Source organism: Scyliorhinus torazame, chromosome 21 (genome assembly GCF_047496885.1).
Source record: "Scyliorhinus torazame isolate Kashiwa2021f chromosome 21, sScyTor2.1, whole genome shotgun sequence".
Taxonomy (NCBI): Eukaryota; Metazoa; Chordata; class Chondrichthyes; order Carcharhiniformes; family Scyliorhinidae; genus Scyliorhinus; species Scyliorhinus torazame.
In genome coordinates, this window is record NC_092727.1 from 8414448 (window position 1) to 8431701 (window position 17254).

At 47.1% G+C, this 17254-nt stretch overlaps 1 protein-coding gene across 3 annotated transcripts in view; it reads left to right on the plus strand.

Moving 5' to 3' along the window:
* Positions 1–7706, plus strand: part of LOC140398138 (Na(+)/H(+) exchange regulatory cofactor NHE-RF3-like) — a 52481-nt gene extending 44775 nt beyond the window's left edge. The window contains exons 8-11 of one of the 3 annotated variants that reach the window (XM_072486444.1): positions 2602–2798; positions 3898–4134; positions 6240–6563; positions 6753–7706. In XM_072486444.1, the coding sequence (XP_072342545.1) occupies positions 2602–2798; positions 3898–4134; positions 6240–6563; positions 6753–6794 (800 nt within the window). In that variant the 3' untranslated portion in view covers positions 6795–7706. Of the gene's footprint in view, positions 1–2601; positions 2799–3897; positions 4135–6239 lie in introns of all 3 variants that reach the window. The other 2 variants (XM_072486443.1, XM_072486445.1) reach the window with 2 other exon arrangements.
* The last annotated feature ends 9548 nt before the right edge of the window (positions 7707–17254 follow it).

Here is a 17254-nt window from a genome sequence, read left to right on the forward strand (position 1 = left end):
GGCATTGTGGATAGCACAATTGTTTCACAGCTCCAGGGTCCCAGGTTCGATTCCGGCTTGGGTCACTGTCTGTGCGGAGTCTGCGCATCCTCCCCGTGTGTGCGTGGGTTTCCTCCGGGTGCTCCGGTTTCCTCCCACAGTCCAAAGATGTGCAGGTTAGGTGGATTGGCCGTGATAAATTGCCCTTAGTGTCCAAAATTGCCCTTAGTATTGGGTGGGGTTACTGGGTTATGGGGATAGGGTGGAGGTGTTGACCTTGGGTAGGGTGCTCTTTCCAAGAGCCAGTGCAGACTCGATGGGCCGAATGGCCTCCTTCTGCACTGTAAATTCTATGATAATCTATGACTATCAGGAGTCCACGAGAGAGCTCTCACGGCATTCACCATCCGCACCGCACTCAAAAGAGAGTGCAACGTGGCCAGCAGATCACGCACTATGCTCTCCCGCTGGAGGAGGTTTGCTACTGATTTGCACTCCCAGCGATTTAGTATCCCTTGCCATGAAGATTTACGAGGGATTTCCAAGGGGATCCCGCCATTTTGAGCAGGAGTTAGGGCGGCGCGATGGTACAGTTGTTAGCATTGCTGCCTATGGTGCTGAGGACCGGGTTCGAATCCCGGCCCTGGGTCACTGTCCGTGTGGAGTTTGCGCATTCTCGCCATGTCTGCGTGGGTTTCACCCCCACAACACAAAAGATGTGCAAGATAGGTGGATTGGCCGCGCTAAATTGCCCGTAATTAGAAAAAATAATTGAGTACTCTAAATTTATTTATTTTTAAAATTTGAGCAGGAGTTCTGCAGCGGGCCACCCCACCCCCCACATCGCAAAGCAGCACCACTCCCAGATTTTCTGGGTGCCACCTCTTTCCCCCAAGTACGGGGGTGACCCAACTCGTTCCCCCCCCCCCCCGCCAGGGACCTCTTAAATAGGAAGGTTCCTACAGGGACCTCCTAACTAAAGGGATCCCCACCAGAGATCCCCTAACTAAAGGGACACCCCACAGACACACACGTTCCCCCTCCCCCACCAGAAAAGAGACCCCTACCTGGAAGCTACAACAGCAGTAAAAATACGTACAGTTATAACACGCACTTGGATGCACCGTGTGTCCATTCCTGGAAAGAGAACAGGCATGACCTGTGTTAAACCCATCAGATCCTTTAGCAGCAAGCCATTCATTCATTTCTGGTAGTGAGCTGTGATCTCTTTGATGTGGTTGATGTTTGTAGACATTGTGGTTACAGCACTTAAGAGTGAAGATGAATGAAGCAAGGCTCACAGCTTTTTTTGCGGAAGCCGTCATTCAGAGCCCACTACCAGAAATTAATGAATGTCTTGCTGCTAAAGGATCTGAGGGGGTTAACACAGCTCACAGCTGTTCTCTTTCCAGGAATGGACAGGTGGTGCTTCCAGGTGAGTGTTACAACTATAATTTTTTTCACTGCCCCTGTCTGGACTGCTTTCTAGCTTTCAGACAGGGGTCTTTTTTCTGGGGGGGGGCATCTGTGAGGGTGGTCCTTTTAGTTAGGGGGTCTCGGTGTGTGTGAGGGGTCCCTTTAGTTAGTGGTCACTATGGAGGTCCCTTTTGTAAGGGGGTCCTTGGGGGGGGGAGGTCCTATTCAGGGAGACCCTGTGGGGGTCTCCCTATTCATGAGGTCCCTGTGGGGGTCTCCCTATTTAGGGGGTCACTGTGGAGGATCTCCCTATTTAGGGTGTCCCCATGGGGGTTCCTCTTGTTATGGACTCAATGTGGGGGGGTGGTCCCTTTAGTTAGGAGGTCCCTGGGGCAGTGTGTCCCTATTTAGGGGGTCCCTATTTAGGGCATCTCTGGGGGAGGTCCCTTTTGTTAGGAGATTCCTGGGGGTGTCTCCCATTTTAGGGGGTCTCTGTGGAGGGGTGGGGTTTCTTTAGTTAGAGGGTCCTGGGGGGTGGGGGGTGTCTCTCATTCAGGTAGTGCATTGTGGGGGAGGGGGGTCCTTTGGGTTGACTTTGGAGGCAGCTCGCTGAAGGAATTCCCCCTTGGCCCACCGCTGGTTCAACCACATCAGGCACATGTTTGGTGATGCCTGTAATGATCCACGTAATTCCTGACCTGGAGGACCGGAGAATCAAGAGGATCTGGAGACTCTGGTGTCGGGCTCGCTAATTATGCATTAGCATCCCGCCGCTGGCGTGATCGCCGACCCCGCCACCGGGGGGGGGGGGGGGGGCCGCGTGGTGCTGGGAACCCCTATCCCGCCGCCAGCTGGAGCATCGCGGTCAGTTCCACGCCCAGCGTGAACCTCGACTTCCCGCCTGACCGCGATACGCGTTGCCTGCGTCGCGGGGGCAGAGAATCGACCCCCCCCCCCCCCTTATGTTCCTACTTGCAAGCAGTTTTTGTGAGCAAAGTTATTGGAAATAGCGTTGTTGTTGCCCATCATTTTGTCATGATGTGGAGATGCCGGCGTTGGACTGGGGTGGGCACAGTAAGAAGTCTTACAACACCAGGTTAAAGTCCAACAGGTTTGTTTCGATACCACTAGTGTTCGGAGCGCTGCTCCTTCCTCAGGTGAATCGTTTTGTCATGGTAACGACACCTCGGCTGACCTGTTTTCCAGGTCAGTATTTGTGGGAAGTGGATGCTGGGAGTCCAGCGGAGAAATGTGGAATGAAGGAAGGAGATCGGCTGCTGGCTGTAAACAAAGGGAACATTGAGGGACTGCAGCACGATTTTGTGGTGACGAAGATCAGGGAGAGTGGGAATCAAACTACCCTCATGGTCATCAGCTCTGAAGGAGATAAATATTTCACATCTGTGAGTATTTCTCTTCTTTAGTTTGTTTTAAAGCCTTTCATCGCTCAGTTTTTACCTACTGAAAGAGAAGTGTCACTTATTCTCTGCTGTGTATAAAAGGAACATTTTAAAGCGAAGATGAGAGAGCTAAGCCTTCTATCTTGATGATCTATAAAAAGAAACTCTGGCTATACTGCAGATAGAAATTCCAGCCTGGCAAGGTTATTGATGGGAAACACTGAGGAAGTTTCACCCAGTATCTAACTGACATTCCCTGGGGGAATTTGATGAGGTAGTGTAGAGGGAGGGAGCTTTACTCTTTACAGGCCCTGTCATGTATCTGGGAGGATTCATTTTAAAGCAAAGCCACCCCTCCCCATCAAAATGTTATGAAGTGGAGATACCGGCGCAGGACTGGGGTGAGCACAGTAAGAAATCTTACAACACCAGGTTAAAGTCCAACAGGTTTGTTTCGAATCACTAGCTTTCGGAGCGCCAAGTGTCCAATTAACATTGCACAGAGGTGAAAGGTCACCTGGTGAGGGTCGAACACAGCCTTGTTGGCAAAATGAAAGCCAAGATGCTTCACTTTGAGGTACAGAGAAAAAGAAAAGGAGGGAATAGTTGAGTAAGCAGAGGAACAAGGAGGCCATTCAGCCCCTCGAACCTGTCCCGTCACTCACTGAGACGATGGCTGGTCTGCCGTCCAACTCTGCAAAAAAACTCCATTCCTTGCTGGAAACGATTTGCGGATCTCAGGCAAATAATCAAGATTTCGAGGCAGGTCAAGACCAGCTGATCCTTCAGACCCGCTGCACACCATGGTAGCTAGAGCCTTGTGATTAAACATTCACTATGTCCCCCCCACCCCCACCCCACCTTCCCCTTCCTCCGCTCCCCCAATCTGCCCCCCTACTTGTTTCCCCCACATTCTTCCCACCCTCCGGGATGTACTCAGTTACTTTACCAATAGCTACACCTAGCACGTTGCCAATCTGAGCAACAAAACCTCTTTGAAACATGTAAAAATCACACTTCTAATTGAAATGAATGTTATTGAGTACTAGGCAACTGCAGAGCATCATTTGGGCTGAGAGATGCTTTAATTTGTTCAACACAGTTGGGCTTGTCCCCTATAATTTGTATGGAAGATAATGATGTTGAAGAACGAATGGAATTGAACGAGACAACTGAGAGTCGTCTGTCACCCCAGCAAGTTTGCCCTCCTTTGTGCTGCCCTACAACGCAACAAGCAATTAGTCCCAAACCCAGGCTTTGCTATTTGGTGAAGGGCCCCTCAGGGTATGGCTTTCAAATTTACAGCATCACGGATGAGCCAGGAATTTATATCCAAGAGGTTAGTTTACCTTTTGCAGGTGAAAGCGGACGGGAGTTTAAACTTAAAAGTAAAATAATAATGACACTGGAGGTCTGGGGTGGGATTCTCCGCGCCGAAAGCGCGATCGGCGTGGGGCTGGAGAATGGGCATCAAACCCAAGATCGGGTCCGATGCCGCTACTGGAGAATCACCGGCAATTGGGTGCGCGCGGTCAGGTAAGTCCAGAGTGACTCGTGCGCGTGTGTTGGCGGAAGTGGGGACATAGCCCCATTATTGGAGAATCCCGCCCCTGAAATAAAAACAGAAAATGCGAGAAAATCTCAGTAGGTATGGTAAGCATCTGTGGAGAGAGAGAAACAGAGTTAACGTTTCAAGTCTGTGAGTCTCTTCTTTCGGGCTGGAGTTATATTGGAGTTTTAACTTTACTGGTGAATAGAACATAGAACATTGAAAAATACAGCACCGAACAGGCCCTTCGGCCCACGATGTTGTGCTGAACCTTTGTCCTCGATTAATCATAGATTATCATAGAATTTACAGTGCAGAAGGAGGCCATTCAGCCCATCAAGTCTGCACCAGCTCTTGGAAAGAGCACCCTACCCAAGGTCAACATCTCCACCCTATCCCCATAACCCAGTAACCCCACTCAACACTAAGGGCAATTTTGGACACTAACGGCAATTTATCATGGCCCAATCCACCTAACCTGCACAACTTTGGACTGTGGGAGGAAACTGGAGCACCCGGAGGAAACCCACGCACACACGGGGAGGATGTGCAGACGCCGCACAGACAGTGACCCAAGCCGGAATCGAACCTGGGACCCTGGAGCTGTGAAGCAATTGTGCTATCCACAATGCTACCGTGCTGAGTTGTTGAGTTCCATTTTACGAAAGCACTTGTCAACAGAAACAACTAAGACAGTTTGTCCTTGGGGTGTAAACGTTACAGGCAAGGCCGGCATTTATTGCCCATCCTTAATTGCCCTTTGTGAAGGTGGTGGTGAGATACCTTCTTGAACCACTGCAGTCCATGCGGTGACGATACTCCCTGTTCATTAGGAAGTATCAGGATTTTGACTCAACAACAAGAAGGGAATATCCAAAATTCTGTTACCCATATCCTAATTTGCACCAAGTTTCGTTCATCTATCATCCCAGTGCTCACTGACTCCTGGTCCAGCAACACTTAAATTTTAAATTTCTGACCCTTGTTTTTAATCTCCTCCATGGCCTCGGTCCTCCCTATGTCTGTAAACTCCTTCAGCCCAACACCCCTTTGAGACCTCTGTGTTCCTCCAATTCTGGCCTCTTGCATATCCCAGGTTTGCTTTGCCCTACCAGCAATGGCATCCTTGCCTTTAGCTGCTAATTGGGGCCCTTAGATTTTCCTCATCTTTTAATTTTTTAAATAACCTTTATTGTCACAAGTAGGCTTACATTAGCACTGCAGTGAAGTTACTGTGAAAAGCCCCTAGTCGCCACACTCCGGCGCCTGTTCGGGTACACGGAGGGAGAATTCAGAATGTCCAATTCACCTAACAAGCACATCTTTCTGGATATGTGGGAGGAAACCGGAGGAAACCCACGCAGACACGGGGAGAACGTGCAGACTTTGCACAGACAGTGACCCAAGCTGGGAATCGAACCTGGGACCCTGGCGCTGTGACGCCATAGTACTAACCACTATTTCTCTCTTCTCCTCTAAGATGCTCATTAAAATCTACCAACTTAGCTAAACTGTCCTAAGTGTCCTAAAATCTTGTTACATCGGTGAGTGCACTTTTGAGACATCTCGCCATTTTCTTTCTTTATTTTTAAATAAAATCAGAGTACCCAATTCTTTTTTTTTCCAATTAAGGGGCAATTTAGCCTGGCTAATTCACCTACACTGCACATCTTTTTGGGTTGTGGGAGTGAGACCCACGCAGACATGTGGAGAATGTGCAAAATTCCACATGGAAGTGACCCGCAGCCGGGATCGAACCTGGGTCCTTGGCGCCGTGAGGCAGCAGTGCTAACCACCACGCCACCGTGCTGCCCCATCTTACCATTTTAAAGGTGCGACATAAATGCTTGTTTTTGTTGTTGTGTCGATTTTTCACTCTGTGACAATCCTTGCAGGTTGTGTCTGATGATGTTGGATACAAAGCGGGAATTAGGGATGGTGACATGGTGATTGAGGTGAATGGAATAAACATAGAGAAGTTCAGTTACGAGGATGTTCTTGTGAAGATAAAAGAAAAAAAGGTTGAAGTGGCTCTTCTTGTCATGAACAAGAAGGAATATTGGCACTGTAAGGATAACAACATCCCAATCAGCGGAGAATCCACCAGCGAAGACAATAAAATCATCAACACAGAGAAAGGAATTGTCCCCAGCAACAACACTGGGAAAAAGACAAATAAAACCACTGGGAAAGACATCAATGCTTATTTTGTTCACAAGGTAACTCCAACAAGACAATTTCCATCAGAAAATATGTTTCAGTAAATAATTGTTGATCGGAATCCTGAGGAGAACACCAATGCTCTTCTCCAGAAATAGTGCCAAGGAATGTTTTACACCCACCCCATCTCTCCTGCCTTGACAATCTGCTGACTAAATTATTTTCCTTCTTGTTTTTGTCGTTCCAAGCTGGGGGACAGCAATTCATTTTGCCGAAGCCATGTGTATTGATCTGACTATTCCAAGATACTCTCTCCTCCTACTCTAAAACAGCCAGAGACACTGGAAACGACGTGGGGAAACCCGCCGCACTTCATTAATCCCTGGGATTATTGAGATGGAAGGAGTCAGTCTTGACGCGATAAAAACCATTCTGCTCCTTTACCTTTTCAAAATGCCCTCTTTCCAAGGACCACACATCACCACACTTCAAACTCAAGGTTTTATATTATGTCTAAAGAAGTTATCCAGAGTCAGTCTGGAAGAACGATTTGCACCACGTTTCTTAAGATTGTTTGTGCACCTGCAGAATGATGATTCTTGAGAACGAAATGTGCCGATTAGCATCTGAAAGAGCAGACAGGTGTTCAGGGTTCAGTGTTCCAGCTCCTGTCGCTCTGTTCTTTACCTTGAGGAGGTTTTTGAGGACTGAGCAGTGCCGTGGTGCTCTCTGATTTTCCGCTCTCTGGTACAAGATTCCGAAGTGCCCGTCCAGTGTCACTCCTGCTAGCACAGCCCAAATTATCGTGTGGGGGAGCAGCACTGTGTGTATCCTGGATAATTTTAACAGTGAATAAACACTCTTTCGATACCAGGCACTCCAGGCAAACTGTAAATTATTGAATAACACTTATCAATCATTTCATATCTCGTACGATTGTGCTGGCCAGATTAGACAAACCAGTATCAAAATGCGGGGCAGGGGAATGTTAAATTGCTGGTCTCTGGCGTTTTTATTCTGTGGAACAGATGGAGGCTATTCCGCTCATCAAGTTTGAGCTGGTTCTTTATAAGGGCGTTACAACTGGTCCCACAGCCCCACACTGTCCAACCCTCACTGACTGTCAATCAACAAAACAGAAATGACAAAACATTCCCTTCTGAAATTAAGACGCTGCACTAAGAACAAAGAACAAAGAACAAAGAAATGTACAGCACAGGAACAGGCCCTTCGGCCCTCCAAGCCCGTGCCGACCATACTGCCCGACTAAACTACAATCTTCTACACTTCCTGGGTCCGTATCCTTCTATTCCCATCCTATTCATATATTTGTCAAGATGCCCCTTAAATGTCCCTATCGTCCCTGCCTCCACTACCTCCTCCGGTAGTGAGTTCCAGGCACCCACTACCCTCTGCGTAAAAAACTTGCCTCGTACATCTACTCTAAACTTTGCCCCTCTCACCTTAAACCTATGCCCCCTAGTAATTGACCCCTCTACCCTGGGGAAAAGCCTCTGACTATCCACTCTGTCTATGCCCCTCATAATTTTGTATACCTCTATCAGGTCGCCCCTCAACCTCCTTCGTTCCAGTGAGAACAAACAGAGTTTATTCAATCGCTCCTCATAGCTTATGCCCTCCATACCAGGCAACATTCTGGTAAATCTCTTCTGCACCCTCTCTAAAGCCTCCACATCCTTCTGGTAGTGTGGCGACCAGAATTGAACACTATACTCCAAGTGTGGCCTAACTAAGGTTCTATACAGCTGCAACATGACTTGCCAATTCTTATACTCAATGCCCCGGCCAATGAAGGCAAGCATGCCGTATGCCTTCTTGACTACCTTCTCCACCTGTGTAGCCCCTTTCAGTGATCTGTGGACCTGTACTCCGAGATCTCTTTGACTTTCAATACTCTTGAGGGTTCTACCATTCACTGTATATTCCCTACCTGCATTAGCCCTTCCAAAATGCATTACCTCACATTTGTCCAGGTTAAACTCCATCTGCCATCTCTCCGCCCAAGTCTCCAGACAATCTAAATCCTGCTGTATCCTCAGACAGTCCTCATCGCTATCCGCAATTCCACCAACCTTTGTGTCGTCTGCAAACTTACTAATCAGACCAGTTACATTTTCCTCCAAATCATTTATATATACTACAAAGAGCAAAGGTCCCAGCACTGATCCCTGTGGAACACCACTGGTCACAGCCCGCCAATTAGAAAAGCATCCCTCCATTGCTACCCTCTGCCTTCTATGGCCTAGCCAGTTCTGTATCCACCTTGCCAGTTCACCCCTGATCCCGTGTGACTTCACCTTTTGTACTAGTCTACCATGAGGGACCTTGTCAAAGGCCTTACTGAAGTCCATATAGACAACATCTACTGCCCTACCTGCATCAATCATCTTAGTGACCTCCTCGAAAAACTCGATCAAGTTAGTGAGACACGACCTCCCCTTCACAAAACCGTGCTGCCTCTCACTAATACGTCCATTTGCTTCCAAATGGGAGTAGATCCTGTCTCGAAGAATTCTCTCCAGTAATTTCCCTACCACTGAAGTAAGGCTCACCGGCCTGTAGTTCCCGGGATTATCCCTGCCACCCTTCTTAAACAGAGGAACAACATTGGCTATTCTCCAGTCCTCCGGGACATCCCCTGAAGACAGCGAGGATCCAAAGATTTCTGTCAAGGCCTCAGCAATTTCCTCTCCAGCCTCCTTCAGTATTCTGGGGTAGATCCCATCCGGCCCTGGGGACTTATCTACCTTAATATTTTTTAAGACACCCAACACCTCGTCTTTTTGGATCACAATGTGACCCAGGCTATCTACACCCCCTTCTCCAGACTCAACATCTACCAATTCCTTCTCTTTGGTGAATACTGATGCAAAGTATTCATTTAGTACCTCGCCCATTTCCTCTGGCTCCACACATAGATTCCCTTGCCTATCCTTCAGTGGGCCAACCCTTTCCCTGGCTACCCTCTTACTTTTTATGTAAGTGTAAAAAGCCTTGGGATTTTCCTTAACCCTATTTGCCAATGCCTTTTCATGACCCCTTCTAGCCCTCCTGACTCCTTGCTTAAGTTCCTTCCTACTTTCCTTATATGCCACACAGGCTTCGTCTGTTCCCAGCCTTTTAGCCCTGACAAATGCCTCCTTTTTCTTTTTGACGAGGCCTACAATATCACTCGTCATCCAAGGTTCCCGAAAATTGCCGTATTTATCTTTCTTCCTCACAGGAACATGCCTGTCCTGTATTCCTTTCAACTGACACTTGAAAGCCTCCCACATGTCAGATGTTGATTTGCCCTCAAACATCCGCCCCCAATCTATGTTCTTCAGTTCCCGCCTAATATTGTTATAATTAGCCTTCCCCCAATTTAGCACATTCATCCTCGGACCACTCTTATCCTTGTCCACCAGTACTTTAAAACTTACTGAATTGTGGTCACTGTTACCGAAATGCTCCCCTACTGAAACATCTACCACCTGGCCGGGCTCATTCCCCAATACCAGGTCCAGTACCGCCCCTTCCCTAGTTGGACTGTTTACATATTGTTTTAAGAAGCCCTCCTGGATGCTCCTTACAAACTCTGCCCCGTCTAAGCCCCTGGCACTAAGTGAGTCCCAGTCAATATTGGGGAAGTTGAAGTCTCCCATCACCACAACCCTGTTGTTTTTACTCTTTTCCAAAATCTGTCTACCTATCTGCTCCTCTATCTCCCGCTGGCTGTTGGGAGGCCTGTAGTATACCCCCAACATTGTGACTGCACCCTTCTTATTCCTGATCTCTACCCATATAGCCTCACTGCCCTCTGAGGTGTCCTCTCGCTGTATAGCTGTGATACTCTCCTGAACAAGTAGCGCAACTCCGCCTCCCCTTTTACATCCCCCTCTATCCCGCCTGAAACATCTAAATCCTGGAACGTTTAGCTGCCAATCCTGCCCTTCCCTCAACCAGGTCTCTGTAATGGCAACAACATCATAGTTCCAAGTAGTAATCCAAGCTCTAAGTTCGTCTGCCTTACCCTTAATGCTCCTTGCATTAAAACATATGCACTTCAGGCCACCAGACCCGCTGTGTTCAGCAACTTCTCCCCGTCTGCGCTGCCTCAGAGCCACACTGTCCCTATTCCCTAGTTCTCCCTCAATGCTCTCACCTTCTGACCTATTGCTCCCGTGCCCACCCCCCTGCCATACTAGTTTAAACCCTCCCGTGTGACACTAGCAAACCTCGCGGCCAGGATATTTATGCCTCTCCGGTTTAGATGCAACCCGTCCATCTTATACAGGTCACACCTGCCCCGGAAGAGCTCCCAGTGGTCCAGATAACAGAAACCCTCCCTCCTACACCAGCTGTTTAGCCACGTGTTTGTCTGCTCTATCTTCCTATTTCTAGCCTCACTGGCACGTGGCACAGGGAGTAATCCCGAGATTACAACCCTCGAGGTCCTGTCGTTGTTAAGGTTGTTAACGGCAAAGCACAACCAACATGTCTCAGAAAAGATGGTATCCCAGCCCAGATTGGAGTCACACGAAAGGACTATTAACATCATGTCACTTTGAGAACTGTTGTTACTAAGATATTGTATAATATTTCAATAAAAGGATTCAAGTTTTTAAAAAAATACTTTGGACCAAGCTCATTTATATGCAAAAATTATGAGGAATATTTGTCGACTCTGGTGCCCACAGGGCTTAGTTATAATAATAATAATCACTTATTGTCACAAGTAGGCTTCAATGAAGTTACTGTGGAAAGCCCCTAGTCGCCACATTCCAGCGCCTGTTCGGGGAGGCTGGTACAGGAATTGAACCCGTGCTGCTGCCTTGTTCTGCATTACAAGCCAGCTGTTTAGCCAGTGTGCAAAACAAAGATGTTATTTGAGAGGTGTATTGATTGATGCACGATCAATCACTACTGAAGCGAGATTGTAGTCCAATTGAAGGCTTCAATGAACAAGTATTTACCCCAGCAGCTCCGGTACAGAATGACTGCTGTGGGTGAAACACAGACTCTTATGCTCCGCCTGCTGGGCGTAACCAGCAGGCAGGTTCGACCACTCATACTACAGGTACATCCCACCTAGGTACCGCGATATCCCTAATATAGCCTACCACATTGATTAATTACAAGAATAACTTCTGGTACAATTCAAGCTTTTCCCAAACATCTTTTACTTAAGGTCCCAGGTTCGATTCCCGGCTTGGGTCACTGTCTGTGCGGAGTCTGCACGTTCTCCCCGTGTGTGCGTGGGTTTCCTCCGGGTGCTCCGGTTTCCTCCCACAAGTCCCGAAAGACATGGTGTTAGGTAATTTGGACATTCTGAATTCTCCCTCTGTGTACCCGAACAGGCGCCGGAATGTGGCGACTAGGGGATTTTCACAGTAACTTCATTGCAGTGTTAATGTAAGCCTACTTGTGACAATATAGATTAATATTATTGTTATTATGTATTCCTCTGTCACTTTAGTAGGTAGGAACATACCACCATTATGCACAGGCTCAATTTGTTGTCCAGATGCTTTTACAGATAAAAAAGTTCACAGAATCAAAAAGATTCAGTGCAATGATCAAACTTTACACAAACTGGATAGTTGTACAAACAACAAGTGTCTATAATCAATACAATTTCTCTCAGAAAGTTCTGAGAAGGCGCTGTTCTTATGGTAGCACATCAATTGTGCCACTTGACTGGTTATCCAGATAGCTGAATGAATGGTCCAGAGGCATGAGGGCAGTGGAGGAAATGTAATTAAATTAATTAAATAAAATCTGGAATAAAAAGCTAATGTCAGTTATGTCGATCATGAAACTACTAGAATGTCATAAAATCCATCTGGTTCACTAATATGCTTTAGGGAAGAGAATTTGCTGTTCTTACCTGGTCTGATTTATATGTGATTCCAGGTTCACAGCAATGTGGTTGACTCTTGGGAGGACAATTGGCCGATAGAGCGGATTTCAGCGAGGCGAGTGGGGCTGGAGGGAGAGAATCATTCTATAAAGAGCGAGAATTCGGCCAGAATAGCAGCGTGCAGAGAGCAAGATTTCAGGCAGGAATGTGTGACTGTAAATAGAGATACTTCAGCAAACAGGCGGGTTAGCAAGTGTGAGACTCCAGCGAGTTTAGCTGGACTGTAACGAGCGAGACTTTAGTGAGAAAGTGGACTTCAAAGAGCAGGTTTTCAGAGGGTATAGCGAGGCTGCAAAATATAGGGAGATTTCAGTGAGCGGAGCGGGGCGGTAAAGCAGAAGACATCAGTGAAACAATAGAGGTACAGTAAACGAGACATCAGTGAAGAGTGTGAGATAAAATGAGCAAGAAGTTAGTGAGGAGCGTGGGGGATAACGTTGAGACTTCAACGAGCAGAGCGTGGAGCAGCACAGGCAATCTGCAGTTATCTTGACTGACATTGTGAATTGTTTCTGGAATCTGTACTTTTCTTAAACTCAACACGGGACCATGCAAAGCACTTTGTTTATGGGTTTGATGGATCTGATGAATAAAGACTCACAGGGCACAGCAGCATTTCACAATTAAACTAAAATTACTCAATATAATAGGAGTGTGGAAATTCCATTTATCTCCTTGAGCCTATTCCAGTACTGAATTACATCATGGTGGATATATCCCTGAACCCCTGACATTTATTTTTATCACTTGATAATGCTTCTTCAGGTACAACACCCGAAGAGGGCAATTGGCAACCATGGACTTCCATTGGATTGGTACTCAGCATGGAACAGCAGGGGTTTGTCATTGCCTTCTGTAATATGGTTCACCAGGAGCCTCCCCTGCTCTTACCGCCTGCCATCAGATGTATTGAAAGGACTTACCCTTTGACATGGTTACAGAATTTCGTAGAATTTACAGTGCAGAAGGAGGCCATTCGGCCCATCGAGTGTGCACCGGCTCTTGGAAAGAGCACCCTACCCAAGGTCCACACCTCCACCCTATCCCCATAACCCAGTAACCCCACCCAACACTAAGGGCAATTTTGGACACTAAGGGCAATTTATCATGGCCAATCCACCTAGCCTGCACATCTTTGGACTGTGGGAGGAAACCGGAGCACCCGGAGGAAACCCACGCACACACGGGGAGGATGTGCAGACACCGCACAGACAGTGACCCAAGTCGGAATCGAATCTGGGACCCTGGAGCTGTGAAGCAATTGCGCTATCCACAATGCTACCGTGCTGCCCAGAAGCACCTTCTATGGCCAAGTCCTGAAGGGCGACTTCAACCCAGAGCTTCTGGACCAGCGGTAGTGATACTACCACTGCGTCACAAGACCTCACACTGATCTTGATATTCTTATCTAATTCAAATCTAAGATTCGCAGCCTTGAGAGATCCCAAGCCTTTTCGGGGAGAGATTTCCAGAGTGTGTGAGAAAAACATGTCTGGATTTCACTGGAGTCTAAGTGGCTGTGCCGTGGAATTGTTTCACTTTTTAACAAAAAAATGTAAGAAAATTTAGTGTACCCAATTCATTTTTTTTCCAATTAAGGGGCAATTTAGCATGGCCAATCCACCTACCCTGCACATGTTTGGGTTGTGGGGGTGATATACCTTCAATTCACCAAGAGGCCGAGAGAGCGAGTGAACATAAGGCTTTATTAGTCGTGAACTTGCCTAGCCAGAGTCGGTTGTGCAGATGAATGCCACCCGCAGTAGGCCAGGTTATATATGGCCCCGGTGAGGGCGGAGCCCACCGGGGTTACAGTACAGTACCTGGAAGCAGCTCGTATCACCACTTCCAGGTCAAAGGTAACATTAGGTGGATACAATGGTTACAGTATCATGCATTAGGGTGAATACATTCACCACAGGGGGTGAAACCCACGCAAACATGGGGTGAATGTGCAAACTTCACACGGACAGTGACCCAAAGCTGGGATCGAACTTAGCGCCGTGAGACACCAGTGCTAACCACTGCACTACCCTGAACATTTTGCGTTGTGGGGGTGAGACCCACGCAGACACGGGGAGAATGTGCAAACACCACACGGACATTTACCCGGGGTCGGGATCGAACCCAGGTCCCTCAGCCGTGAGGCAGCAGTGCTAACCACTGTGCCACCGTGCTGCCCTTGTTTGTCTTATTAAGGTGAGCCGTGTTACTGAAAAGGTTGGTTCCCATTGTCCTGATGCATAAAAGGTGCGTTATCCTTTTATCTTTATTAATATTTTCTTTACCTCTCAATTACCCTTTCCCTTCTGTGTTGTTTGTCAACACGGGGGGGGAGGTTAGAAAGGGGGAGATTGGAAAAGGGGTATTCGATGGTCAGTTACATTTTTCCGCCAATTTAATTATAATTCTGTACATAATAAAAGGTTACTTGTGTTATTGTTACAAACCAGGTGACTGCAGTTTATTGGTCTCAGCCAATGTCCTCAGGTATTTTAAAAGAGCATCTATTTTCGTCTGCTTTGCGACTCCGGGTCAAGTGGGGCTGGAATTGACCGCGCACTAGCCCAGGGGGTCATGACAGCAACAAAACTCTTTGCTCTTCATTGTATCTTGTGTTTCACCCGATTCAACAATGTAGTACTGCACTGATGAAACCTTGATGGAGATTGCCTTCAACAACCTGGATCTGGGCAGGCCCACATCACTGCCAATTGTGTGTTGATAGTTCAGGAAAAATGTCTCCATGTTTGATGTTTACCACTTTTCAGACAGCCCACTGCTAACACCTGACATCTGTTAGAAACAGGAAAGGATTGCAAAGATGATTCTGGATAGGAGCGAAAGCAACAGGGTAGTTGTTATGGGGGACTTTAACATTCCAAATATTGACTGGAAACGCTATCGTTCGAGTACTTTAGATGGGTCCGTTTTTGTCCAATGTGTGCAGGAGGGTTTCCTGACACAGTATGTAGACAGGCCAACGAGAGGCGAGGCCGTATTGGATTTGGTACTGGGTAATGAACCAGGAGAGGTGTTAGATTTGGAGGTAGGTGAGCACTTTGGTGATAGTGACCACAATTCGATTACGTTTACTTTAGTGATGGAAAGGGATAGGTATATACCACAGGGCAAGAGTTATATCTGGGGGAAAGGCAATTATGATGCGGTGAGGCAAGATTTAGGATGCATCGAATGGAGAGGAAAACTGCAGGGGATGGGTACAATGGAAATGTGGAGCTTGTTCCAGGAATAGCTACTGCGTGTCCTTGATAAGTATGTACCTGTCAGGCAGGGAGGAAGTGGCCGAGCGAGGGAACCGTGGTTTACTAAAGCAGTCAAAACACTTGTCAAGAGGAAGAAGGAGGCTTATGTAAAGATGAGACATGAAGGTTCAGTTAGGGCGCTCGAGAGTTACAAGTTAGCTAGGAAGGACCTAAAGAGAGAGCTAAGAAGAGCCAGGAGGGGACATGAGAAGTCTTTGGCAGGTAGGATCAAGGATAACCCTAAAGCTTTCTATAGATATGTCAGGAATAAAAGAATGACTAGGGTAAGAGTAGGGCCAGTCAAGGACAGTAGTGGGAAGTTGTGCATGGAGTCCGAGGAGATAGGAGAGGTGCTAAATGAATATTTTTCATCAGTATTCACACAGGAAAAAGACAATGTTGTCGAGGAGAATACTGAGATTCAGGCTACTAGACTAGAAGGGCTTGAGGTTCATAAGGAGGTGTTAGCAATTCTGGAAAGTGTGAAAATAGATAAGTCCCCTGGGACGGATGGGATTTATCCTAGGATTCTCTGTGAAGCTAGGGAGGAGATTGCTGAGCCTTTGGCTTTGATCTCTAAGTCATCTTTGTCTACAGGAAAAGTGCCAGAAGACTGGAGGATAGCAAATGTTGTCCCCTTGTTCAAGAAGGGGAGTAGAGACAACCCCGGTAACTATAGACCAGTGAGCCTTACTTCTGTTATGGGCAAAGTCTTGGGAAGGTTTATAAGAGATAGGATGTATAATCATCTGGAAAGGAATAATTTGATTAGAGATAGTCAACATGGTTTTGTGAAGGGTAGGTCGTGCCTCACAAACCTTATTGAGTTCTTTGAGAAGGTGACCAAACAGGTGGATGAGGGTAAAGCAGTTGATGTGGTGTATAAGGATTTCAGTAAAGCGTTTGATAAGGTTCCCCACGGTAGGCTACTGCAGAAAATATGGAGGCATGGGATTCAGGGTGATTTAGCAGTTTGGATCAGAAATTGGCTAGCTGGAAGAAGACAAAGGGTGGTGGTTGATGGGAAATGTTCAGACTGGAGTCCAGTAACTAGTGGTGTACCACAAGGATCTGTTTTGGGGCCACTTCTGTTTGCCATTTTTATAAATGACCTGGAGGAGGGCGTAGAAGAATGGGTGAGTAAATTTGCAGATGACACTAAAGTCGATGGAGTTGTGGACAGTGCGGAAGGATGCTACAAGTTACATAGGGACATAGATAAGTTGCAGCGCAGGGCTGAGAGGTGGCAAATGGAGTTTAATGCAGAAAAGTGTGAGGTGATTCATTTTGGAAGGAATAACAGGAAGACAGAGTACTGGGCTAATGGTAAGATTCTTGGTAGTGTGGATGAGCAGAGAGATCTCGGTGTCCATGTACATAGATCCCTGAAAGTTGCCACCCAGGTTGAGAGGGTTGTTAAGAAGGCGTACGGTGTGTTAGCTTTTATTGGTAGAGGGATTGAGTTTCAGAACCATGAGGTCATGTTGCAGCTGTACAAAACTCTGGTGCGGCCGCATTTGGAGTATTGCGTGCAATTCTGGTCGCCGCATTATAGGAAGGA